General features: G+C 47.9%; 1 protein-coding gene across 2 annotated transcripts in view; it reads right to left on the minus strand.

Annotated features, from left to right (window-relative positions):
* The window catches only part of JADE1 (jade family PHD finger 1), a 348115-nt gene that overhangs the window by 72137 nt on the left and 251759 nt on the right, over positions 1-24219 (minus strand). For both annotated transcript variants that reach the window (XM_030191739.1, XM_030191738.1), the window contains one exon: positions 17395-17919. In XM_030191739.1, the coding sequence (XP_030047599.1) occupies positions 17395-17919 (525 nt within the window). The remainder of the gene's footprint in view (positions 1-17394; positions 17920-24219) is intronic.

Genomic DNA, 24219 nt, shown 5'->3' on the forward strand with positions numbered 1-24219 from the left:
GGGAGGGAAAGGTTAGGACAGCTGTTGTAGTTGGCGATTCGATCATTAGGCATATAGGTAGCTGGGTGGCTTGTGGGCGTGAGGATCGCCTGGTGACTTGCCTGCCTGGTGCGAAAGTGGCGGACCTCACGCGTCATCTAGATAGGATTTTAGATAGTGCTGGGGAGGAGTCAGCTGTCTTGTTACATGTGGGTACCAATGACATAGGAAAATGTGGGAGAGAGGTCATGGAAGCCAAATTTAGGCTCTTAGGTAGAAAGCTCAAATCCAGATCCTCTAGGGTAGCATTTTCTGAAATGCTACCTGTTCCACGCGCAGGACCCAAGAGACAGGCAGAGCTCCGGAGTCTCAATGCGTGGATAAGACGATGGTGCAGGGAGGAGGGTTTTAGATTTGTTAGGAACTGGGCAACATTCTGGAGAAGGGGGAGCCTATTCCGAAAGGATGGGCTCCACCTTAACCAGGGTGGGACCAGGCTGCTGGCGTCAGCATTTAAAAAGGAGATAGAGCAGCTTTTAAACTAGAAATGGGGGGAAGGCCGACAGTCGCTCAAAAGCACATGGTTCGGGATAAGGTATCTTTCAAAGATATCACCAAAACAGGGAAGATAGGGTATCCTGATAGTGAGGTTGCAAAAGAGACCATAGTAGATCAGGTGTCCCTAAATAAAAATAAGACAAAAGATTGCACATTAGTACTGTCAAGTACTAAGCATGATGTAAATAGGAGCAACAAACACAGATTGAAATGTCTATATGCGAATGCCAGGAGCCTAAGAAATAAGATGGGAGAGTTAGAATATATTGCACTAAATGAAAATTTAGATATAATAGGCATCTCTGAGACCTGGTGGAAGGAGACTAACCAGTGGGACACTGTCATACCGGGGTACAAATTATATCATAGTGATAGGGTGGATCGAATTGGTGAAGGGGTAGCATTGTATATTAACGAGAGCCTTGAATCAAATAGATTGAAAATTCTGCAGGAAACAAAACACTTCTTGGAATCACTGTGGATTGAAATTCCATGTGTAAAGGGGAAAAGGATAATGATAGGAGTGTACTACCGTCCGCCTGGCCAGGATGAACAGACGGATGCAGAAATGTTAAAGGAAATTAGGGATGCAAACAAACTGGGCAACACAATAATAATGGGTGATTTCAATTACCCTATTGACTGGGTAAATGTAACATCAGGACACACTAGGGAGGTAAAATTCCTCGATGAAATCAAGGACAGCTTTATGGAGCAGCTGGTACAGGAACTGACGAAAGAAGGAAAAATTCTAGACCTAGTCCTTAGTGGAGCGCATGATCTGACCACTTAACCCTACTCTCAGTTTTCTATCCTTTAACCAGTTTTCAATCCACAATAGGACAGTACCGCCTATCCCATGACTCTCCAATTTCTTCTAGAGTCTTTCATGAGGTACTCTGCAAAACGCCTAATGAAAATCCAGATACACAATATCAACTGGCTCGCCTTTATCCACATGTTTGTTCACCCTTCCAAAGAAATGTAATAGATTGGTGAGGCAAGATTTCCCTTCATTAAATCCATGTTGGCTTTGTCTCATTAATCCACGCTTTTGAATATGCTCTGTAATTTTGTTCTTTATAATAGTTTCTACCATTTTGCCCAGCACTGACGTCAGGCTCACCAGTCTATAATTTCCTGGATTCATGGGACAGTAGCACAGCAGAAAATACTGCCATCCAAAGGTACCATCAATGGTTGCCTGATCTGTAAAAACATATCTAGATTATTTCCAAGCCTTTTGGGATAGTGTTCTATGGACAGACAAGTCTAAAGTAGAATTCTTTGGATAACACAGGTCCCATTATATCTGGCATAAAGAAAATACAGCATTCCATAATAAGATCATCATACCAAGAGTTAAACATGGTGGTCGTAATGTGATGGTGTAAGGATGCTTTGCTGTCTCAAGACCTGGAAAATTCGCCATTACTGAAGGAATTAATTCTGCACTGTACCAGAAAATCCAGATCTTCTAGTTACTTTTCTTTTCTTCTTTTTACAGAATACAATAAGATATTTTTAGAAAAATCCTTCATTTATCAGGCAGCTCAGATTTGAAATGCAGTTCTGCCCGCTTTGAAAATGTCACTTTCTTATTTGAACTTTCGAAAGGAGTTAAAAATGTATTTATTTAGAAAACATCTATTAGTATAAATAGTATAAATTTCTGTTCTTTTTCTGCTATATAGTGGTGTAGTGTTTTAAGTGTAAGATCCTTTTCAGAGACCTTGTTTAGGGGCTTGAACGGAGGAGCCTGACGAGTACGAAGTACGAGGTCCAGGTGCCAAGAAGGACACGGTCGCCGCAAGGGAGGCCGGAGATGAAGAGCCCAGCAGAGGAAACGAACCACATCCGGGTGAGCTGCCAAAGAACCAGCTACCTGACCTCAAAAACAGGCCACAGCAACAACCTGGACTAAAAGGGAATTATAAACCAATCCCTTTTGAAGACCCTCCTGAAGGAATGGCAAGATGACTGAAACGGAAGTCCGAAAAGGCGACTCGGCATGCTGACACCACGCCAAAAAAATCTTCCACACTCGAGCATAAGCTGTCGACGTGGATTGTTTCCTTGCTCTCAAAAGAGTGATAATAACGGGATCTGAAAACCCCTTCTTCCTCAACTGACACCTCTCAATAGCCAGGCCGTAACACCAAAGCTGAAGGGATTTTCCATCCGGACTGGTCCTTGATGTAGAAGATCCAGTCACCGGTAACTGCAACAGAGGATCCCTGAGCAACCGGATCAGATCCACGTACCATGGGCGCCGAGGCTGATCCGGAGCCACCAATACGACCAGCCCCCCCCCCCCCCCCCCCCCCGCGATGAAGTCATATGCAGAATAGAATTCTCCCTATCAGGGGCCATGGAGGGAAGACATACAACAGCTCCCCCTCTGGCTATGGCTTGAGAAGGGCGTCCAGGCCTGCTGTTCCGGGTTGTCTTTTCCGACTGAAGAACTGGGAAACTTTGGCACTGTGCACCGTGGCCATGAGATCCATCCCCAGCGTCCACCAATGCCGACAGATCAGCCAAAACGCCAAGTCCGACAGCGCCCATTCTGCCGCATCCAAAAGAGTCCGGATGAGAAAGTCCGCTTGAGTATTGTCCTCACCCGCAATGTGCATTGCTAACAGACAAAGAACATGAGCTTCCACCCACACTATCAGTCGGGACGCTTCCTCTGCCAGGGGAAGACTACGAGTGCCCACTGCTGATTGACGTAGGCCACTGTCGTAGTGTTGTCCGAAAACACTTGAACTGCCTGACCTTGCAGGAGATCTTGAAAAAACTCATCAACGCATTAACGACTGCTCTCAACTCCAGACGATTTATTGGCCAAATTGCTTCAAACAGGGTCCAAGATCCCTGAGCTACCCGACCCAGGCAATGGGCTCCCCATCCCGAAAGACTGGCATCCGTCACCACCATCACCCAACTGAGTGAGGCCAAAGGCATGCCCTTCTGCAAATGGGAAGGATGGAGCCACCACGCTAAGCTGGGTCTGGCACGGCTCGGCCAAGGGAGACGCCGCTGATAATCCAGAGAAGTCTGTGACCATCTGCTCAACAGGAAGATCTGAAGAGGTCGCATGTGAGCCCTTGCCCACGGGATGACTTCCAAGGTGGCTGCCATGGATCCGAGGAGTTGAACATAGTCTCATACTCGAGGAGAGCGGAGACTCATCAAGGACCTGACTTGGGACAGCAATTTGACCCGCCGACCATCGGGCAGAAACACCTTCCCCTGCTTTGTATCAAACAGCACTCTGAGATTTTCCAGACTCTGAGAAGGAAGGAGGTGACTCGTCTCTGTTGATGACCCAACCTAAGGATTGGAGGAGCGCAATCACCCAGTCAGTGACAACTGACTCTCTTGCTCTATAGACGCTCGACTCAGCCAGTCGTCAAGATAGAGATGTACCCAAATCCCTTCCTTCTGCAAAAAGGCTGCCACCACCACCATGCCCTTGGAGAAGGTGCATGGGGCTGTGGCCATACCAAAAGGGACCAAAACTGGAAGAGCTGCCCTAGAACAGCAAATCTGAGAAACTGCTGATGCGGTTGCCAAGTGGGAATGTGCAAGTAAGCCTCTTTCAGATCGAGAGCGGTCAAGAACTTGCCCGGCTGCACTGCAGCAAAAACGGCCCGCAACGTTTCCATGTGGAAGTGGCGAACTCATAAAAACTTGTTCACTTTCCTCGGATCGAAAATAGGCCAAAAGGCACCTCCCTTCTTTGGAACTACAAAGAAGATGGAATAGCGGCCTGTGCAACCTTCGAGAGGGGGAACAGGCACAACTGCTCCTATCCGAAGCAGATCTCGTCAGGCTTGCAAAACTGCTGTCCGTTTGGACTGCTTGAGACAGCGGGACTCCAGAAAAAGTCTGATGGGTGAGAAGAATTCTAGCTTGTAACCCTCTCGCATCACATTGAGGACCCATTGGTCTGAAGTTATTTTGGCCCACTCTGGAAGAAATAACGAGAGCCGATCCCCGATATGCTCCCCTACAGAGTGGGCCTGCACCCCATCATTGGGGGGCTCGAGAAGCAGGGGCTCCGGTCAGACGCTTATCATTGCGAAAGGAAGGCCGCTGAAGCGAGGCCGCTGAAAAGCACTGGTAGAACGCCCTAGGCGATACCATCGTGGCTCCTGAAAACGAAACTTTGAAGATCCCTGCCTGGAACTAGGCTTGGGTCTATCTTCGGATAAGACTACTACATCTTGGATAGTAGGGCAAGGCACATATCCCTCTGTGGTACCTGTGCTATTTGGTCAGAATATGCCAACAGTTAAGTCTTTTAGATATCTCGGGGTCATTATTGATTCCGCATTGACCTTTGAGGAACAAGTATCCGATGTAGTGAAAAAATCTTTCTTTCATCTGAGACGGCTTCGGTCAGTCAGAAATTCAATAAGTAAGGACTCTCTCAAAACGCTGACATCGGCATATATTACTTCACGTTTAGACTACTGTAACATTGTATATGCTGGGATTACTCAAGCAAACTTAAAGCGATTACAAAGAATTCAAAATACAGCAGCACGTATGATCTGTAGGGCCCGGAGGGATGATCGAGCAACACCTTTATTGCATCATCTGCACTGGCTCCCGGTCGAAGCAAGAATAAAGTTTAAGGCTCTTGTCCTGACACACAAAGCCTTTCACACATTAAACCCTAGCTACTTGTCGAATTTAACAATCCCCTACACCGCTATGCGAACTCTCAGATCCCTAACAGATAACAGGTTAGTCATTCCCCCTCTTACTAAGGCCAGGTGGGAATCTACACGGAGATCGGCTTTTTTCTACCTGTCACCCTCCCTTTGGAATAGCCTTCCAAAGGAGATCAGATTAGAGAAATCTTATCTCCATTACCGAAAACTTCTGAAAACCTTTCTCTTTATAAGCTACGTAGAACAGAACTTAGCATAATGAGATAAGGTCAAAAAGACAAAGAAAAATGGGATAGCTTAACTGGATATTAGATTTTTAATTTGTATTGATTTATTATGTAGTTTATCTTGATTGCTGTGCTTTCCTGTCATGAATGGAATTCCTATGTCTGTTTATTTGTATATACCAATTTTTTTATATATATGTAAACCGTTCTGTTTTGCAGATGCAATAAGATACGGTATATAAATTAACATAAATAAATAAAATAAAAAAAAATAAATCCTTAACGATTTTCTCCAAGTCCTCACCGAAGAGCAACTTCCCTCGAAAAGGCAACTTAATGAGATGCTGCTTTGAGACCACATCTGCTGCCCAATGACGAAGCCACAAAAGACGTCGGGAGGAAACAGCCAGGGCCATGAGCTTGGCCAAAGAACAAACCAAATCATACAAGGCATCCGCCAAATAGGCGAGGCCTATGTCCATCTGAGACAACTGCGGAGCTCTAGCAAGATCCAAATCCAGGTCAGATTCCATAACTGAATGGAGCCCACTGAGACAGGCCCTAGCCGCATATGAACTGCACACGGACGCCTGAAGAGTCAAGGTGGCCACTTCACAGGCACGTTTCAAGGAAGACTCTAAACGCGCATCTTGCATATCCTTGAGCGCTACTCCACCTTCCACTAGCAGCGTATTCTTAGTGACCGCAGTCACTAAAGCATCCACCTTAGGAAGAGCAAACTGCTCCGCCCGGTCCGCCGAAACTGGATACAGTATGGACATAGCCCTGGCCACTTTAAGTACCCCATCAGGGTCTGCCCACTGAGCTGAAATTAGCTTCTTTATAGCCTCATGCACCAGAAAGGCCTTGGAAGGTACTGGCCACATGGTCTGGTACTGGCCATTTTGGGGTTAACTGCCTGAGAAGCTGCCACCTCCGGGTCCTCAATATTTAAGGCTTCTAAGGCCTGGGAAATAAATGACAATTCCTACTTTGAAATATCTGTACAGCAGAAGTGTCATCTGTCTGATCAGGAAGGGCACTCTCCTCCCCCTCATCCAGACCCGTCTGTCTCCCCTCAGAAACAGCCACTAGAGACGGCGCTGTAGGCACGGGAACAAAGGACCCCTCCTCAGATACAGAAGAAATCCTCTGTCTCTTAAGGGAGGAGATCTCCTATGGAGACAAGTTCAAAAACCCCTGGCCACCCCTAGGAACCTCAAATGCAGGAGCTGGGGCAGAAGGGGGAAGGGTCTGCTTCAGCACATAAGCCTGATGCAACAATAAAACAAATTTGGGAGGAAAAAATTCCCCTGAAGACAATAATCCTGCAGCCATGCTTCCAGGATTACAAGCTGACGTGCCAGACCCTCCTAAAGGCTCTCCCAACAAAGGAGAAGCAACAGAGTCAGAAACCGCTACCGGAGCCGCCTCTGCGGCGTTTCTCAAAATGGCGCACAGGTCGCGAGGCTCAAGGCGGGAAAGCGTGCCGTCGGTGGAAGGTAAAGGCCCCTCTAACACCGCAATGTCAGCGCATCAGGCGCTGCAGAGACCCGCAGCCGACTGCCGTTTCCCACATCGGGAACAGCATTTCACTGCCTCTGCTGCTATCTGCCCGCCCGAAGGCAAAAAACAAAGCCAGCACTTACCCGCTGCTGCCAGAAGCACGGAACCTGCCACCAGGAGACGAGGAAAAACACTCCGACTCTGCAGCAAGACAGGACTCCGACAGGCAACCCAGAACTCCTCTCACCAAAATTCCCCTTCGCTTAGCAAATATATTACCTTTTCCCTTGATTTTTTTTTCAAGTAAATCTTATGGCTCTCTCTTTTTTTTTTTTTTTTAGTGAGGAGGCAGGAAAAGGGAAGAGAGCAGCAGAAGCCTGTAAAGTGAAGATACATACCTGTAGTAGGTATTCTCCGAGGACAGCAGGCTGATTGTTCTCACAATTGGGGTGACGTTCTCTAGTGGCTGTTTCTGAGGGGAGACAGACGGGTCTGGATGAGGGGGAGGAGAGTGCCCTTCCTGACAGATGACACTTCTGCTGTACGGCTGAAGTGGAGGGCGGCCACTCAAAAATCAAACTCCTGGATTTCAAGCGTGCTGACTTTAGTAAAATGGGGGAACACCTGAGGAAGGAGCTGATAGGATGGGGGGATGAACGAGAAGTGGAAGGACAGTGGTCCAAGCTGAAAGAAGCTATAAATAGGGCCACAAACCTTTATGTAAGGAGAGTAAATAAAAGAAAGAGAAAAAGGAAACCAATATGGTTCTCCAAACAAGTGGCAGAGAAAATAAAGGCTAAAGAGTTGGCGTTCCTGAAATACAGAAAGACTCAGGAAGAGGAACAAGGGGAGGAATACCGGAGGAAACAGAAAGAAGCCAAGAGAGAGATACGTCTGGCGAAAGCGCAAGCACAAATGGCTAGAAATGTAAGGAGGGGTGACAAAACTTTCTTCAGGTATATTAGTGAAAGGAGGAAGACTAAAAAGGGAATTGTGAGACTGAAAGATGCTGAGAACCGCTATATAGATAATGATGAAGAAAAAGCAAATTTGCTAAATAGATACTTTTAACGAGAGGACATGAAATGAGATTGAAGGGGGGCAGACAAGAAAAATGTCAGGAAGTATTTTTTCACGGAGAGAGAGGTGGATGCTTGGAATGCCCTCCCGCGGGAGGTGGTGGAGAGGAAAACGGTAACGGAATTCAAACGTGCGTGGAATAAACATAAAGGAATCCTGCTCAGAAGGAAGGGATCCCCAGAAGCTTAGCCGGTGGTGGGAGGCAGGGCTGGTGGTTGGGAGGTGGGGATAGTGCTGGGCAGACTTACATGGTCTGTGCCCTGAAAAAGACTGGTACAAATCAAGATAAGGTATACACAAAAAATGGCACAAGTGAGTTTATCTTGTTGGGCAGACTGGGTGGACCGTGCAGGTCTTTTTCTGCTGTCATCTACTATGTTACTATGTTCATGGCAGCCCCCAGGAACGGAAACCTTCCTAGCAACAAAAGGTTTGCAAGAGCCTTCGAGAGTGCGGGCAGTGCGCACGCACGGCCATTTTCCCGCCCGTCGCGCAAGAGTCCCGCGTAGTTAGATTATAAAGCAATAAGAAAGAACAGGACAACTCCAAGGGGAGGTGGGCGGGTTTGTGAGAACAATCAGCCTTTTGTCCTCGGAGAATACCTGCTACAGGTATGTATCTTCGCTTTCTCCGAGGACAAGCAGGCTGCTTGTTCTCACGATTGGGGTATCCCTAGCTCCCAGGCTCACTCAAAAACAACAAAGAAGGTCAATTGGGCAACACAACTGTGCGGACATAACAAGGATTGACCTACGAAGCAGAACATCTGAGAGTGCAGCCTGGAACAGAATAAAAATGGGCCTAGGGGGCTGGAGTTGGATTCTAAACCCCGAACAGATTCTGCAGCACCGACTGCCCAAACCAACTGTCACGTCGGGTATCCTACTGAAGGCAGTAGTGAGATGTGAATGTGTGCACAGATGACCACGTCGCAGACTTGCAAATCTCTTCTATAGTGGCTGACTTCAAGTGGGCCACCGATGCCACCATGGCTGTAATACTATGAGCCGTGACATGACCCTCAAGAGTCCGCCCAGCCTGGGCGTAAGCGACGGAAATACAATCTGCTAGTCAATTGGATATGGTGCGTTTCCAGACAGCCACTCTCCTTCTGTTGGGATCAAAAGAAACAAACATTTGGCCGGACTGTCTGAAGGGGCTTGTCCGCTCCACGTAGAAGGCCAATGTTCTCTTGCAGCCTAAGGTGTGCAACTGATGCTCAGCAGGGCGGGTATGAGGACGGGGGAAAAATGTTAGCAAGACAATCGACTGGTTTAGATGGAACTCAGACACCACCTTCGGCAAGAACTTAGTGTGTGTGCGGAGGACTACTCTGTTATGATGAAATTTGTGGTAATGAGCATGCACTACTAAGGCTTGAAGCTCACTGACTACGAGCTGAAGTAACAGCCACCAAGAAAATGATCTTCCAGGTCAAGTATTTCAGATGGCAGAAATTCAGTGCCTCAAAAGGAGGTTTCATCAGCTGGGTGAGAACGACGTTGAGATCCCATGAAACTGGTGGAGGTTTGACAGGTGGCTTTGACAAAAGCAAATCTCTCATGAAGCGAACAACTAAAGGCGGTCCAGAGATAGGCTTACCCTCTACACGATAATGAAAAGAACTAATCGCACTAAGATGGACTCTTATGGAGTTGGTCTTGAGACCAGACTCTGACAAGTGTAAAAGGTATTCAAGCAGGGTCTGTGTAGGACAAGAAAGAGGATCTAGGGCCTTCCTGTCACACCAGACGGCAAACCTCCTCCATTTAAAAGAGTAACACCTCTTCGTAGAATCTTTCCTGGAAGCAAGACTCGGGAGACACCCTCAGAGAGACCCATGAAGGCGAAGTCTACGCTCTCAACATCCAGGCCGTGAGAGCCAGAGACTGGAGGCTGGGATGCAGAAGTGCCCCCTCGTTCTGAGTAATGAGGGTTGGAAAACAGTCCAATCTCCACGGTTCTTCAGAGGACAACTCCAGAAGAAGAGGGAACCAAATCTGACCCGGCCAAAAGGGAGCAATCAGAATCATGGTTCCGCCGTCTTGCTTGAGTTTCAGCAAAGTCTTCCCCACCAGAGGTATGGGAGGATATGCGTACAGAAGGTCCTTCCCCCAATGAAGGAGAAAGGCATCCGACGCTAGTCTGTCGTGGGCCTGAAGTCTGGAACAGAACTGAGGGACCTTGTGATTGATCTGAGTGGCAAAAAGATCCACCGATCGTGGGGCACCCCCTCGGAAGATCTTGCGGACTACACCCATGTTCAGTGACCACTCGTGAGGTTGCATTATCCTGCTCAACTTGGTGGCCAGACTGTTTACACCTGCCAGGTATGTGACCTGGAGAAACATGCTGCTAACGACGAGCCCACTGCCACATCCTGAGGGCTTCCCGACACAGGGGGCAAAATCCGGTGCCCCCCTGCTTGTTGATGTAGTACATTGCAACCTGATTGTCTGTCTGAATTTGGATAATTTGATAGGACAGCCAATCTCTGAAAGCCTTTAGAGCGTTCCAGACCGCTCGCAACTCCAGGAGACTGATCTGAAGACCTCTTTCCTGGAGGGACCAAACTCCTTGAGTGTGAAGCCCATCTACATGAGCTCCCCACCCTAGGAGGTATGCATCCGTTGTCAGCACTTTTTGAGGCTGAGGAATTTGAAAAGGTCGTTCCAAGGTCAGATTGGACCGAACTGTCCACCACTGAAGAAAATTGTGAAATTCGGTGGACAGCTGGATTACATCCTCTAGATTCCCGGCAGCCTGATACCACTGGGAAGCTAGGGTCCATTGAGCAGATCTCGTATGAAGACGGGCCATGGGTGTCACATGAACTGTGGAGGCCATATGGCCTAGAAGCCTCAACATCTGCCGAGCTGTGATCCGCTGAGACACTCTGGCCATGGAAACTAGAGACAGAAGATTGTCTGCTCTTGTCTTGGGGAGATAGGCCAGAGCCGTCTGTGAATCCAGCAGAGCTCCAATAAATTCCAGCCTTTGAACAGGGAGACGATGGGACTTGGGGTAATTTATAAGAAACCCAAGTAGCTCCAGCAGTTGAACCGTCATCTGCATGGACTGTAGAGCTCCTGCCTCTGAGGTGTTCTTCACCAGCCAATCGTCGAGATAAGGTAACACATGCACTCCCAGTCTGCGTAGCGACGCTGCAACTACTGCCAGGCATTTTGTGGCGCAGACGCGAGACCAAAGGGCAGCACACAATACTGGAAGTGCTGCGCTCCCAGACGAAATCGAAGATACCTCCTGTGAGCTGGAAGTACCGGGATTTGAGTATAAGCATCCTTTAAGTCCAGAGAGCATAGCCAATCGTTTTCCTGAATCATGGGAAGAAGGGTGCCCAGGGAAAGCATCATGAATTTTTCTTGGATTAGGAATTTGTTCAGGGCCCTTAGGTCTAGGATGGGACGCATCCCCCCTGTTTTCTTTTGCACAAGAAAGTACCTGGAATAGAATCCCAGCTCTTCCTGCCCAGGTGGAACGGGCTCGACCGCATTGGCGCTGAGAAGGGCGGAGAGTTCCTCTGCAAGTACCTGCCTGTGCTGGAAGCTGAAGGACTGAGCTCCCGGTGGGCAATTTGGAGGTGTGGAGATCAAATTGAGGGAGTATCCAAGCTGGACTATTTGGAGAACCCACCGGTTGGAGGTTATGAGAGGCCACCTTTGATGAAAAAATTTTAACCTCCCTCCGATCGGCAGATCGCCCGGCACAGACACGGTTATAGCGGCTATGCTCATCTGGAGCCAGTCAAAAGCCCGTCCCTTGCTTTTGCTGGGGAGCTGCAGGGGCCTGTCTGGGCGCACGCTGTTGACGAGAATGAGCACGCTGGGGCTGAGACTGAGAAGGCTGTCGGGAAGGAGGATTGTACCTACTCTTACTGTAGGCATAGGGAGCATTCCTCCTTCCCCAGAAGAATCGTCTACCTGATGAGGTAGAAGCTGTAGGCGCCCGGTGGGAGAGATTGTCCATAGCGTTTTCCCGCTGGTGGAGCTGATCGACCACCTGCTTGACTTTCTCACCAAAAATATTATCCCCCCAGCAAGGGACATCCGCGATCCGCTGCTGGACTCGATTATCCGGGTCAGAGGTACGCAGCCATGAGAGTCTGCGCATCACTATAGCTTGGGCAGCGATTCTGGATGCAACATCAAAAGAGTCATAAGCTCCTTGTGACTCTGGGCAAGTCACTTAACCCTCCATTGCCCCATGTAAGCCGCATTGAGTCTGCCATGAGTGGGAAAGCGTGGGGTACAAATGTAACAAAAATAAAATAAGCACCCCTGGACAGAAATTTACGACAACTTCAGCTCCCTGACCACCTCCTGAAAAGGTTTGGCCTGCCCCGGAGGGAGCTTGTCAACCAAGTCCGCGCCAGTTGCTTCACATTGTTCTGTATGTGGATGCTCATGTAGAGCTGGTATGACTGAATCTTGGACACAAGCATAGAGGACTGATAGGCCTTCCTCCCAAAAGAGTCCAGGGTTCTAGATTCCCGTCCCGGGGGCGCCGAGGCAAAATCTCTAGAACTCCTGGCTCTCTTGAGAGCGGAATCCACAACCACAGAGTCGTGAGGTAACTGCAACTTCATCAACTCAGCTTCTCCGTGGATCCGATATTGGGACTCAGCTCTTTTGGCTTCATCCAGTTCCCTAGAAGTGTCTCTTTCAGGACATTGTGCAAAGGAACAGTGGATGATTCCTTAGGTGGCGAAGGATAGTCAAGGAACTCGAGAATCTCAGTCCTGGGCTCATCCTCAGATACCACAGGGAAGGGAATAGCCACAGACATTTCCCGGACAAATGAAGAGAAAGAAAGACGCTCTGGAGAAAGCTTTCTTTCTGGCGAAGGAGTGGGATCAGAAGGAAGACCACAAGACTCCTCGGAAGAGAAATACCTGGTATCTTCTCCTTCATGCCAAGAGAAGCTCTAGCAGCAAAATAATCAGTGCTAAATTGATTTATAACACACTTGACGATTCTATCATTGGGCGCCATTTTGAAAATTCTAGAGCTTCCATTTCAACTTCAGCACAACTTTAAAGTACTCCGTTCCTGATAAAGCCCAGTTTCTAGGTGAAACGGGTCCCCGTAGAACGGACAATGATGAGTACTTAATTCTAAGCTAAGTGCAAGTTCTTTTGTTATGCTGATTTTGATTTAAGTCGCCTGAGAAAGTGACTGCATAAAGGAAACGTGAAGGATGACTCATTTTTCATTAGCTATTTAAGGCATACAATTTTGAGCCTGTGTAAGTGGAGTTTTTTTGTGCCCAATGATAGAATCGTCACGTGTGTTATGAATCAATGTGAAAAATATATACCCACGTGCTAAACCATAGGTAGTTTAGCTACGGTTTCTGAGGGCTTTTTTCTCCACTTTTCCAATTTAGCACTGAATATTTTGCTGCTAGAGCTTCTCTTGGTATTAGGTTACTTTTTTTGCTCTAGCAATACTGAATTTGTTCTGACTGATTATCTTCTCCTTCATCCCACGAAGCATCCTCCTTAGTATCGGACAAGAGTTCTCTAACGCGATGAAGCTCCCTCCAGCGATGTTGACAGGGAGTCGGACCTGGGTGGCAGCCGACGCCAATGCCGCAGGCGGTACCCAGCGTCGGGGACCTCACCACAAGCCTCAAGCCAGCTGCCGCTTTCATCGACGGTACTGAGGGCGCAAGCACCCCCGGCACCGGAACAGGCTGACACAGCAACCCCTCCAGCAGACCTGGAAGAATGGCTCGGATGCGCTCGTCCAGAGTCGCTGTCAAGCAAGGCTGTGGGGTCAGTGCAGGAATCGGGTCTAGAATCTGTTGAGGTCGAGGAGGCGGTACTAGGCTGCCCGAAGACTGATGCACCGAAACCTCCTGAATGGAGGGTGAGCGATCCTCCTGGCGTCAGCACTTCACGGGTGCCTAATCCTTCGACGCCCCGGAGCTCCCGGTATCATGCTCAGGAGACCGATGATGATGCTTCTTCGCCTTCACTCGATGCACGTCATCGATACTCCTCTGTACCGACGAGAACATGGAATCCACAAGCCTCCTCGGGGTCGGGTCCGAGAGTGGTTGGTCCCAGTGGGCCTGCACAGCAGGAGTCTTCGAGACAGGTGGAGACCCACTCGATGGCTCACTGCTCCCAGCGTGTGGTCCCCGGATAGCCATTATCTGCGCTTCCAAAGTCGATGCCATCTCCGGTGCCAATGTCGACGCCGAAGAACCAGATGAAGCTCCAAAAAGTCGATCCCGCTGAGCTTGTCTCAACGCCTGTGTCCGCTTTTTTAAGCTAAGACACAACTTACATCTGTCTGGGCGATGGTCGGGCCCAAGGCACTTTAGACACCACGCGTCGGTACCTGAGATAATCCGGTTGCACCGAGTACACTTCTTGAAGCCACTGGGAGTCCTCGATGACATGGACAAAAAAATAGCGGTGGCAAGATCAAAATTCATGATTGTGCCGACAAAAAGGATACAAAAAGGAGAACCCGCGTACACGCGGCATAAGAGGGCCGCAACGGAAGCGAAAGTAAACTTAATGGACCCAAAAACTAAGAAAGAAAGGGGTTTTTTTTTAAAAATAAATTTTAAGGGGAACAATTAAAACAAAAGACCAAAAACACGAAAAATAGCGAAGGCTCTTTCGGGGCTAACGGAGAGAGACCGCAAGCAGTCACTCTCTAACTGCGTAAAAGAAAGAACTAAGCGGGACTCTCGCACGACGGGCAGGAAGATGGCTGCGCCCGCGCACTCGAAGGCTCTAGCAAACCTTTTGTTGCTAGGAATATTTCTGTTCCTGGGGGCTGCCGTGGACGTCACCCCAATCGTGAAAACAAGCAGCCTGCTTGTCCTCGGAAAAAGAAGGAATATGGGGTGAAGCAGGGGCCCAGAGACTGGGTATGTTCCCAAAGCTGACACCCTCAGTCAGACACCCCAAGCTCAAACTGGCCAGCCCCTCAGGAGCCTTGGATCCAGGAGCTGGAGAGAAGCTATCCACCACCTGCTGGAGATAGAGATATACTGACTGAGAAAGGGGCTGGCCATCTGGCATCACTGCCTTCAGTTTTGTTTATCTCTATCTCCATCTGCTGGTAGACAGACATAACCCACCAGTTCCTGGATTCATCTGCTGCAGGTGACAAGGACTTTTTATTCATTTAAGCACATTTATAAACTGCACATTCATAACATGCACAAGATGATGCATAGCAAGTTAAACACATTAGCAGGGAAGAAACAGATGGGAGGCAACTATTCTCACATTCGCCCATCCTCCTACAGCCTACCTGGCAATGGAGAGAGGCTTTAGGCTGTGGCTGGTGGGGCAATGGGAAGAGTAGCTGTGCATTAGACCACATCCTTCTCCTCCTGCCTCTCTAGCGGTAAATGCAAAAATTGAACACATGGTTCAAGTTTTACATTCCATACCAAGTGGTAGAAGAGGAGGCTGTGGCTTGACGTGCAGCTGTTCTGCTTTTCTTCTGCTTCTATTCAGTGCCCACCACGGACTTGTGGTGGGTAGGGCTGTCAACATTTTGACAGAGAAAAAAAAAACCTGACATGCCCTAATCTATGTCCCTCTTGTGCCCCACCCAAAGTCCCCTGCCACACCTACTGTTGCAACCTTCTCTCACAATGCCCCTCTACAACTTTCCACACTAGAGTTGCCATCGAAGAAGAAAGTGACACATATATGTACATTCTATAATTATTTCATAAACTCTGTTTGATGTTATGACAAAACATTAAGCACAAACACACACACAGAACCTTACCACAACCTAACAGCACCAACTTACAGACTCAAAATGCCACAACCTTAGCCTTGAAAAGGCAGCACCGTAAATATTACACTGTGCCTAAAATACCAATACACCATCTAGTGAGAAAGCAGAATAAATGAGACTGCTACAAATCTCTAATAACGCACCTTGCTCACATGTGCAAAACACAGACAGACTCGCAACAAATATGAAACCAGGAACCACAGATTAGTCATAGGAGATATGAAGGCAAAAAACCTCAAGGTTTCAAGAGAAACAGAAATGAAATATATCACACACATTTTCCAAGGTTGACATGGTCCAACTGATAAACTCAAAATAAAATATTTTTTCTACCTTTGTAGTCTGAGCATTTTATTTTTACATTCAATTTGGTTGGTCTCTTCTGCTTTTTCTGCCTCTCTAGGGTCTCCTGTCTTGATATTTCTTCTCTCTCCATGTCTGCCATCCATCTTCTCTCTGTCCAGCAACTTTCCTCAGTGTTCCTGTCCCTATCTCCCCCCACCATGTTCAGCATCTGCCCTCAGTGTCCCTATCTTCCCCTTATTGTAATGTGCTATATATGGGAATTTGTTCTAAATATTTGTATAAGTTACAGTTAGTTCAAAAAACTGCAACAAGACTAATTTTTAAATTAAATAGATTTACTAGTGTTTCTGAATATATGATGATATTGCATTGGCTGCCGATAAAAGAGTGTGTTTCTTTTAAACCATTATGCATACTGCACCAAATTCTTTATATAGTTCTATTGCATACCTTTTGATCAATATAATATTAAAATCTTTTTCCGCCACTCACCAAGACTCTTCAGTCAATTCTTCACCCAATATCTTCCCGTTCCCCCTGGTCCAGCACATTTATAGCTCCCTCTCCCCCCTCCCCCCCAGGGTCTAATACATCTCAATCTCCTTCTCCCTTCACTCTGACAGGAGCAACATATGCTTCTCCCTCCAGCCCCCCCCCCCCCAAGTCTATGAGATGCAAGTAACAAGGTATAAGACATCACATGTGTTTTATAGAGGCTAGCTAAGAATTCCATATGTGGTTTCTCTATGCAAGCTAGGAACACCAGCAATCTGGAGTCTCAGATTCTTGAAAATTCCTGTTAACTGGTCCCTATTTCTGCTTCCCCACTATCCCCAACAACTGCTGCTTCCAGCCCCAACTAAAAATGCCGCAGGTCTGCTGTCCATAGACTCAAAGTAGCATATCTGTAGGTTTTTGTTTTGCTTCGCAGTATTTGGCAGTGGAGGGATTTGGTGTTGGTGTTGCTGTTACTAAGGTGACTCTAGAATTTCAATATATTTGTTTTGCTATATGACAAGTGAGAAATCTGGGACTGATCTGTTGTGTATAGCTTTTTGATATGGGATAGGCAAATTCATCTTAAATTTACAGTTAAACAATGAAATATGTAGGTGTACTTTGTTCAGCTGTGAATTTTAGTGTTCGGTATGTTACATTCATGAACATAGTCTGTCAGGTGTGTTAACAGAAGAAAGGCTAAAAACAACTGTGCTAGAAGCTCATCCTCCCCAGTCTCACTCTTTTCAGAAAGCTTACCCTCTCCAGGTCCTGACGTAGATGTGTGAATAATTGCAGCCTCCGTATCAGAACATCTTGCTCCCGCTTTGCTAGATTGTCCTCCTCATCTTTCTTCGGTGTGATTAAAGGCTTGTTGAAGTTGGCTTTTCTTTTCAGCTTCCAATACTGGTACAGGAACTCTACCATTTCTTCAGAGAGACACAGAGCTTGGCTCACCTCAGAGACATCTACAAAGCTGTAGAATTCATCTTCCAGCTGCTGTAATTTCTGCTTGCGCAGGCTGACCCGCTGGGCCTCCTGCTGATTCTGATCTATGTCTGCAAAGGAGTCCTTATGAGAGTGCAGAGAATCTTCTGGTGACCCACGCTCATCACTGGCACACTCACTGAGGGGATCATCATCCAGTTTGCTGCAAGAACTGTGCTTTGAACAATAGGATTTAAATTTAACCTCATCGCTTTCAGTCAAGATGGTCTTCATTTCCAGACCTCGGTCAAAAGCACAGGTCACGTGGAAGGCCGTTCGACAGTTTTTCACTGAACACTACCATAAAACAGCAAGTAAAAAATGGGAGAGAATGGTTATTAAAAGTATAGCAGAGAAGGAGATTTTAAAATCTGGTTAGCAGACAATCTGGCCAATCAGGAATCCCTCAGAGTATTATTTAACACTGCCCTGATTTTAATCCAGCATTTCAGTCCCAGTTTCAAGCCCCATACTGAAACAAGGTGAACTACAAGGAAAAACAGATTCCAAATCTGTTATTGGAACACTTAATTTAAAAAAATTAAAGCAAATTCATTTAAGGAAGTTTCTTGCACTGACTTGGTGAAAGCTGTGCAAATCAGCAAAACATTCCCTTCTTTCTAAAACCTCTAAATATCTCTCTATATAAAACGCACCTCCAACGTTCTAATGAAGCCTCTATTAGCCAACATTCTAAAGTGAAGGGGGTGAGATCGCATTGTGTCTGCCCCGCCCACGCGTCAAACGTGATGACGTCGAGGGCGGAGCAATGACACTCAACCAATCGCAACGCTCGGCAGCGAAGCGTCAGGGAAGGAGGCGGCGCTCTCGACGTCTAGCCTTCCCTTCGCTGTGTTCCGCCTTCTTTTAACGTCATCCTTGACGTCAGAAGAAGGCGGAACACAGCGAAGGGAAACCTAGACGTCGGGAGCGCCGCCTCCTTCCCTGACGCTTCGCTGCCGGAACCGGCACGGAGGTAAATTTAAAAACAAGAAAAAAAAAAAAAAAACAACCATGTTGGGGGGAGAGAAGAGGGTGGCCACTAAAAGAACAACAATGGGAGCGGCAGGGCAGGGGAGAAACGACAGCATGGATGCGAAGGGGGGGGGGGGGGGGGGAAAGAAGAGGGCGGCCCAGGCTGGAACATGGGAGAGAGAGGAGCATGGATGCAAGGGGGGTCATGAAAGGGAGACAGGGGACTTGCTGCAAAAGGATGAATGGAGGCGGCAGGGGACAGAGGAGCATGGATGGGCATGGATTGGGATGGCAGGGCTCAGGAAGAGAGGGCAATTGCTGGAAAGGGATGAATGGAGGGGGCAGGGGACAGAGGAGCATGGATGGGCATGGATTGGGAGGGCAGGACTCAGGGAGAGAGGGAAATTGCTGGATAGGGATGAATAGAGGGGACAGATGGGCATGGATGGAAATGGATTGCAGGGCAGGCCTCAGGGAGAGAGGGCAATTGCTGGATAGGGAAAAATGGAGGGGCCAGGTGACAGATGAGCATGGATGGGCATGGATTCGAAGGGCAGGACTCAGGGAGACGGGAATTGCTGGATAAGAATGAATGGAGGGGACAGATGGCCATGGATGGATATGGATTGCAGGGCAGGCCTCAGGCAGAGAGGGGAAATGCTGGATAGGGAAAAATGGAGGGGCCAGGTGACAGATGAGCATGGATGGGCATGGATTGGAAGGGCAGGACTCAGGGAGAGGGGAATTGCTGGATAGGGATGAATGGAGGGCACAGATGGCCATGGATGCATATGGATTGCAGGGCAGGCCTCAGGCAGAGAGGGGAATTGCTGGATAGGGATGAATGGAGGGGCCAGGTGACAGAGGAGCATGGATTGGAAGGGCAGGACTCAGGGAGAGGGGAATTGCTGGATAGGGATGAATGGAGGGCACAGATGGCCATGGATGCATATGGATTGCAGGGCAGGCCTCAGGCAGAGAGGGGAAATGCTGGATAGGGAAAAATGGAGGGGCCAGGTGACAGATGAGCATGGATAGGCATGGATTGGAAGGGCAGGACTCAGGGAGAGGGGAATTGCTGGATAGGGATGAATGGAGGGCACAGATGGCCATGGATGCATATGGATTGCAGGGCAGGCCTCAGGCAGAGAGGGGAATTGCTGGATAGGGATGAATGGAGGGGCCAGGTGACAGAGGAGCATGGATTGGAAGGGCAGGACTCAGGGAGAGGGGAATTGCTGGATAGGGATGAATGGAGGAGACAGATGGCCATGGATGGATATGGATTGCAGGACAGGCCTCAGGCAGAGAGGGGAAATGCTGGATACGGAAAAATGGAGGGGCCAGGTGACAGATGAGCATGGATGGGCATGGATTGGAAGGGCAGGACTCAGGGAGAAGGGAATTGCTGGATAGGGATGAATGGAGGGGACAGATGGGCATGGATGGATATGGATTGCAGAGCAGGCCTCAGGCAGAGAGGGGAAATGCTGGATAGGGAAAAATGGAGGGGCCAGGTGACAGAGGAGCATGGATGGGCATGGATTGGAAGGGCAGGACTCAGGGAGAGGGGAATTGCTGGATAGGGATGAATGGAGGGGACAGATGGGCATGGATGGATATGGATTGCAGAGCAGGCCTCAGGCAGAGAGGGGAAATGCTGGATAGGGAAAAATGGAGGGGCCAGGTGACAGATGAGCATGGATGGGCATGGATTGGAAGGGCAGGACTCAGGGAGAGGGGAATTGCTGGATAGGGATGAATGGAGGGGACAGATGGGCATGGATGGATATGGATTGCAGGGCAGGCCTCAGGCAGAGAGGGAAAATGCTGGATAGGGATGAATGGAGGGGGCAGGGGACAGAGGAGCATGGATGGGCACACACACACACTCTCTATCACACTGTGTCTCACATACACACTTGCACACACTCTCATTCTCACACACACACTCTCTCACAAACACACTCTCTCTCTCACACACTCACACTTTCACTCTGACTCTCAAACAGTCACTCTCACATACACTCTCCCAAACATACACACTCCGAGGAAAACCTTGCTAGCGCCCGTTTCATTTGTGTCAGAAACGGGCCTTTTTTACTAGTCTACCATAAATCAACTGCTGAAGGTCAGAAAAATGCTTATTAAACTGACATGCGAGTTTATTTATTTGTTACATGTGTATCCCACATTTCCCCCACCTATTTGCAGGCTCAATGTGGCTTACATAATACCGTAGGCGTACGCCAGCCAGTAAAGAACAAATACAAAGTGGTATTATGGTAGAATAGATACTCGTGTTACAGACGTATTTGGGAATCGTAGCGAGGAGTTTTTGGGGTTTTTTTGTTACATTTGTACCCCGCACTTTCCCACTCATGGCAGGCTCAATGCGGCGGGCAATGGAGGGTTAAGTGACTTGCCCAGAGTCACAAGGAGCTGCCTGTGCCGGGAATCGAACTCAGTTCCTCAGTTCCCCAGGACCAAAGTCCACCACCCTAACCACTAGGCCACTCCTCCACTCCGTTGCGTTGAATCGGGCTTTAGTTGCTTGAGACTTTCTCTTCAGAGAGAATGAATACTAAGGTTAGGGCTGTTTACAATGTGCAATTATTACCACAAGATATTGCTTTGTGAGAAAACCAGCAGATAACCACAGCAAGTAAAGTTTTAGTAAAACTTTCATAACCACGTATGTATGTAAAAATTAAGTACATAGAAAGAAAAGTTACTCACTTGTAATAGATGTTCTCCAAGGACAGCAAGACATATATGACCACCTAAGGGGGGGGGGGGGGGGCGGGGGTCACATCACTGACAGAACCCCGGAGCAGATGATGCCCAGAATTCTAGATCTTTCAGAAGCTTTTGGCAGCCCTGATTGCTCATGCATGCATGCCTTCCTGCCTCAAGTTGCATGGGACCAGCAGTTTATGTCTAAAGCTTTGAAAAGACAACTCCTAGGGTAGATGGGAGGAAAGGGAAAATTAGGTTCTTACCGTGATAATTTTCTTTCCTTTAGTCATAGCAGATGCAGCCATTACAGATGGGTTGTGTCCATCAACCAGCAGAGGGAGATAGAGAGCACACTTTTTTCAGTGCCTCATACCAGCTTGCTCCACTGCCTCTCCTTCAGTAATTGAAGTTTCCAAAGCAGTATGGCAAACCGCAATGGGAATAACATGAGCTTTCCTCACAGCGAACGATGGCCCTACAACAAAGGGCATTAACTCAGAATGGAGGGAATAAACTCATCCTCCAAAACATGAAACTGGAGGGAATTAAGTCATCCTCCTTTAATTGAACAAGAATCCTGAAGATTGTTTTCAGACTTTCTCCCAAGGACGGAATCTCCAGGAAACATGAACAAAACCTGAAATAGATTTACAGCAGATAGCAATCAGACAGGGAGGGATCATGGCTGCATCTGCTATGACTAAAGGAAAGAAAATTATCACGGTAAGAACCTAATTTCCCTTCCTTGTCATCAAGCAGATGCAGCCATTACAGATGGGATGTATCAAAGCAATCCCTAGATAGGGCGGGAACAAGCCACACCATGCGCCAGCACTTGCGCTCCAAAATGTGCGTCCCTCCTGGCAGCCACATCCAGCCTGTAATGTCGGGCAAAAGAGAGCTTAGAAGCCCATGTTGCTGCACTACAAATCTCTTGAAGAGAGAGTGCTCCAGTTTCAGCCCACGAAGAGTAGTGTGGTAGCCGTGTTAGTCCACTCTTAAGGTTATCAATAGAAATCAAACAAAATAAAACATGGAAAAGAAAATAAGATGATACCTTTTTTATTGGACATAACTTAATACATTTCTTGATTAGCTTTCAAAGGTTGCCCTTCTTCGTCAGATCGGAAATAAGCAAATGTGCTAGCTGACAGTGTATATAAGTGAAAACATTCAAGCATTACTATGACAGGGTGGGAGGATGGGGGTGGGTAGGAGGTATGCATGGGGACATTAAAGCATATCATTGATATTCTAACAGGATGGGTGTGGATAGGTGAGGGGTGGGGTGATCAACAGAGACATACAGCTTTATGGTTTATAATGGGCTAGGAACCCCAGATCCTTGTTAAGTCCTTTCTGTTGGGTGTTAAAATATTCAATCATTCTGACTTCAAAGGTCTTACGTTCTTGTATGGTTTTAAAGTTACCTTTCAGTATTCTCACTGTGAAATCACTGGTACAGTGTCCTGGTTCTGTGAAGTGCTGTCCCACCAGGGTGGGGGCCCTACTGGCTGTATTGTTCATGTGATGTCTATGTAAATTGAATCTTGTCTTAAGCATCTGGCCTGTTTCTCCAATATAGCATCCTTCGTTACATTTTTTACACTGAATGATATATACCACATTGGAAGATGAGCAAGTGAAAGATCCCTTTATGTTGAATATCTTTCCTTTGTGGATGACTTTGGGGTCCTGTGAAATATTTTGGCATAGTTTGCAACTGGATAAATTACAGGAAAGTGTGCCCTTCTGTTCCTTTTCAGTCTGTGATGGAAGTTTACTTCTGATTAGCTTGTGTTTTAAGTTGGGTGGCTGTCGGAAGGCCAGTACTAATGGGGATGGGAATATTTCTTTCAGTAATTCATCCTCCTGGAGTATAGGTTGTAGATCTCTTATGATTTTCCTCAGTTTTTCCAGCTCTGGATTGTATGTCACTACAAGGGGGATTCTGTCTGTGGATTTTTTCTCCTTGTACTGTAGCAGATTCTCCCTGGGTGTTTTGAGGGAGGAGGCAATATTCTTGGAGCTAATCAGAAGCTTGCGTCGTCTTTGCTCGGGTAGGTACACATACCCCGAGGCTGTGTCGAACCTGGCCCCCAAATATTCTAGAGACTGCGAGGGGGGTCAGGTGACTTTTGGCCAAATTGAAGACCCAGCCCAGAGACTGAAGTACTGAGACCACTCTGGCTGTGACATGCTGACTCTCTGTAGCAGAGTTTGCTCGAATGAGCCAGTCGTCCAGGTACAGGTGAACCTGAATACCCTCTCGTCTTAGAAAGGCAGCTACTACCACCATAACCTTCGAAAAGGTGCAGGGAGCTGTGGCGAGGCCAAAAGGCAAGGCCCGGTACTGGAAATGCTTTCCCATCACCACAAACCTCAGAAACTTCTGGTGAAGGGGCCAAATTGGAATGTGCAAGTAAGCTTCTTTCAGGTCCAGAGACGTGAGAAACTCTCCTGGCTGTACCGCCGCAATGACGGAGCGCAGGGTTTCCATGTGAAAATGCTGCACTCTCAGGGACTTGTTTAATTCTTTTAAGTCCAGAATAGGGCGAAAAGACCCTCCTTTTCGCGGCACCACAAAGTAGATGGAGTAGCGGCCACAGCCGTGTTCGGCGGGAGGTACCGGGGACACGGCCCCTATCTGAATCAGACCTTGCAAAGTCTCCTCTACCGCCGCCCGTTTTGCGGCAGAACTGCATCGGGACTCCACAAACACGTCTCTTACAGGGGCTTCGAATTCTATTCTGTAACTGTCTCTGATCAGGTCCAAGACCCACTGATCTGAGGAAATGTTGGCCCACTCCTCGGCAAAGAGGGAAAGACGTCCTCCGATGACAGGACTCGAGGAGAGGGCCGGCGCACCATCATTGAGAGGGT

This window comes from Microcaecilia unicolor, chromosome 2, assembly GCF_901765095.1.
Source record: "Microcaecilia unicolor chromosome 2, aMicUni1.1, whole genome shotgun sequence".
NCBI classification, from domain to species: Eukaryota; Metazoa; Chordata; class Amphibia; order Gymnophiona; family Siphonopidae; genus Microcaecilia; species Microcaecilia unicolor.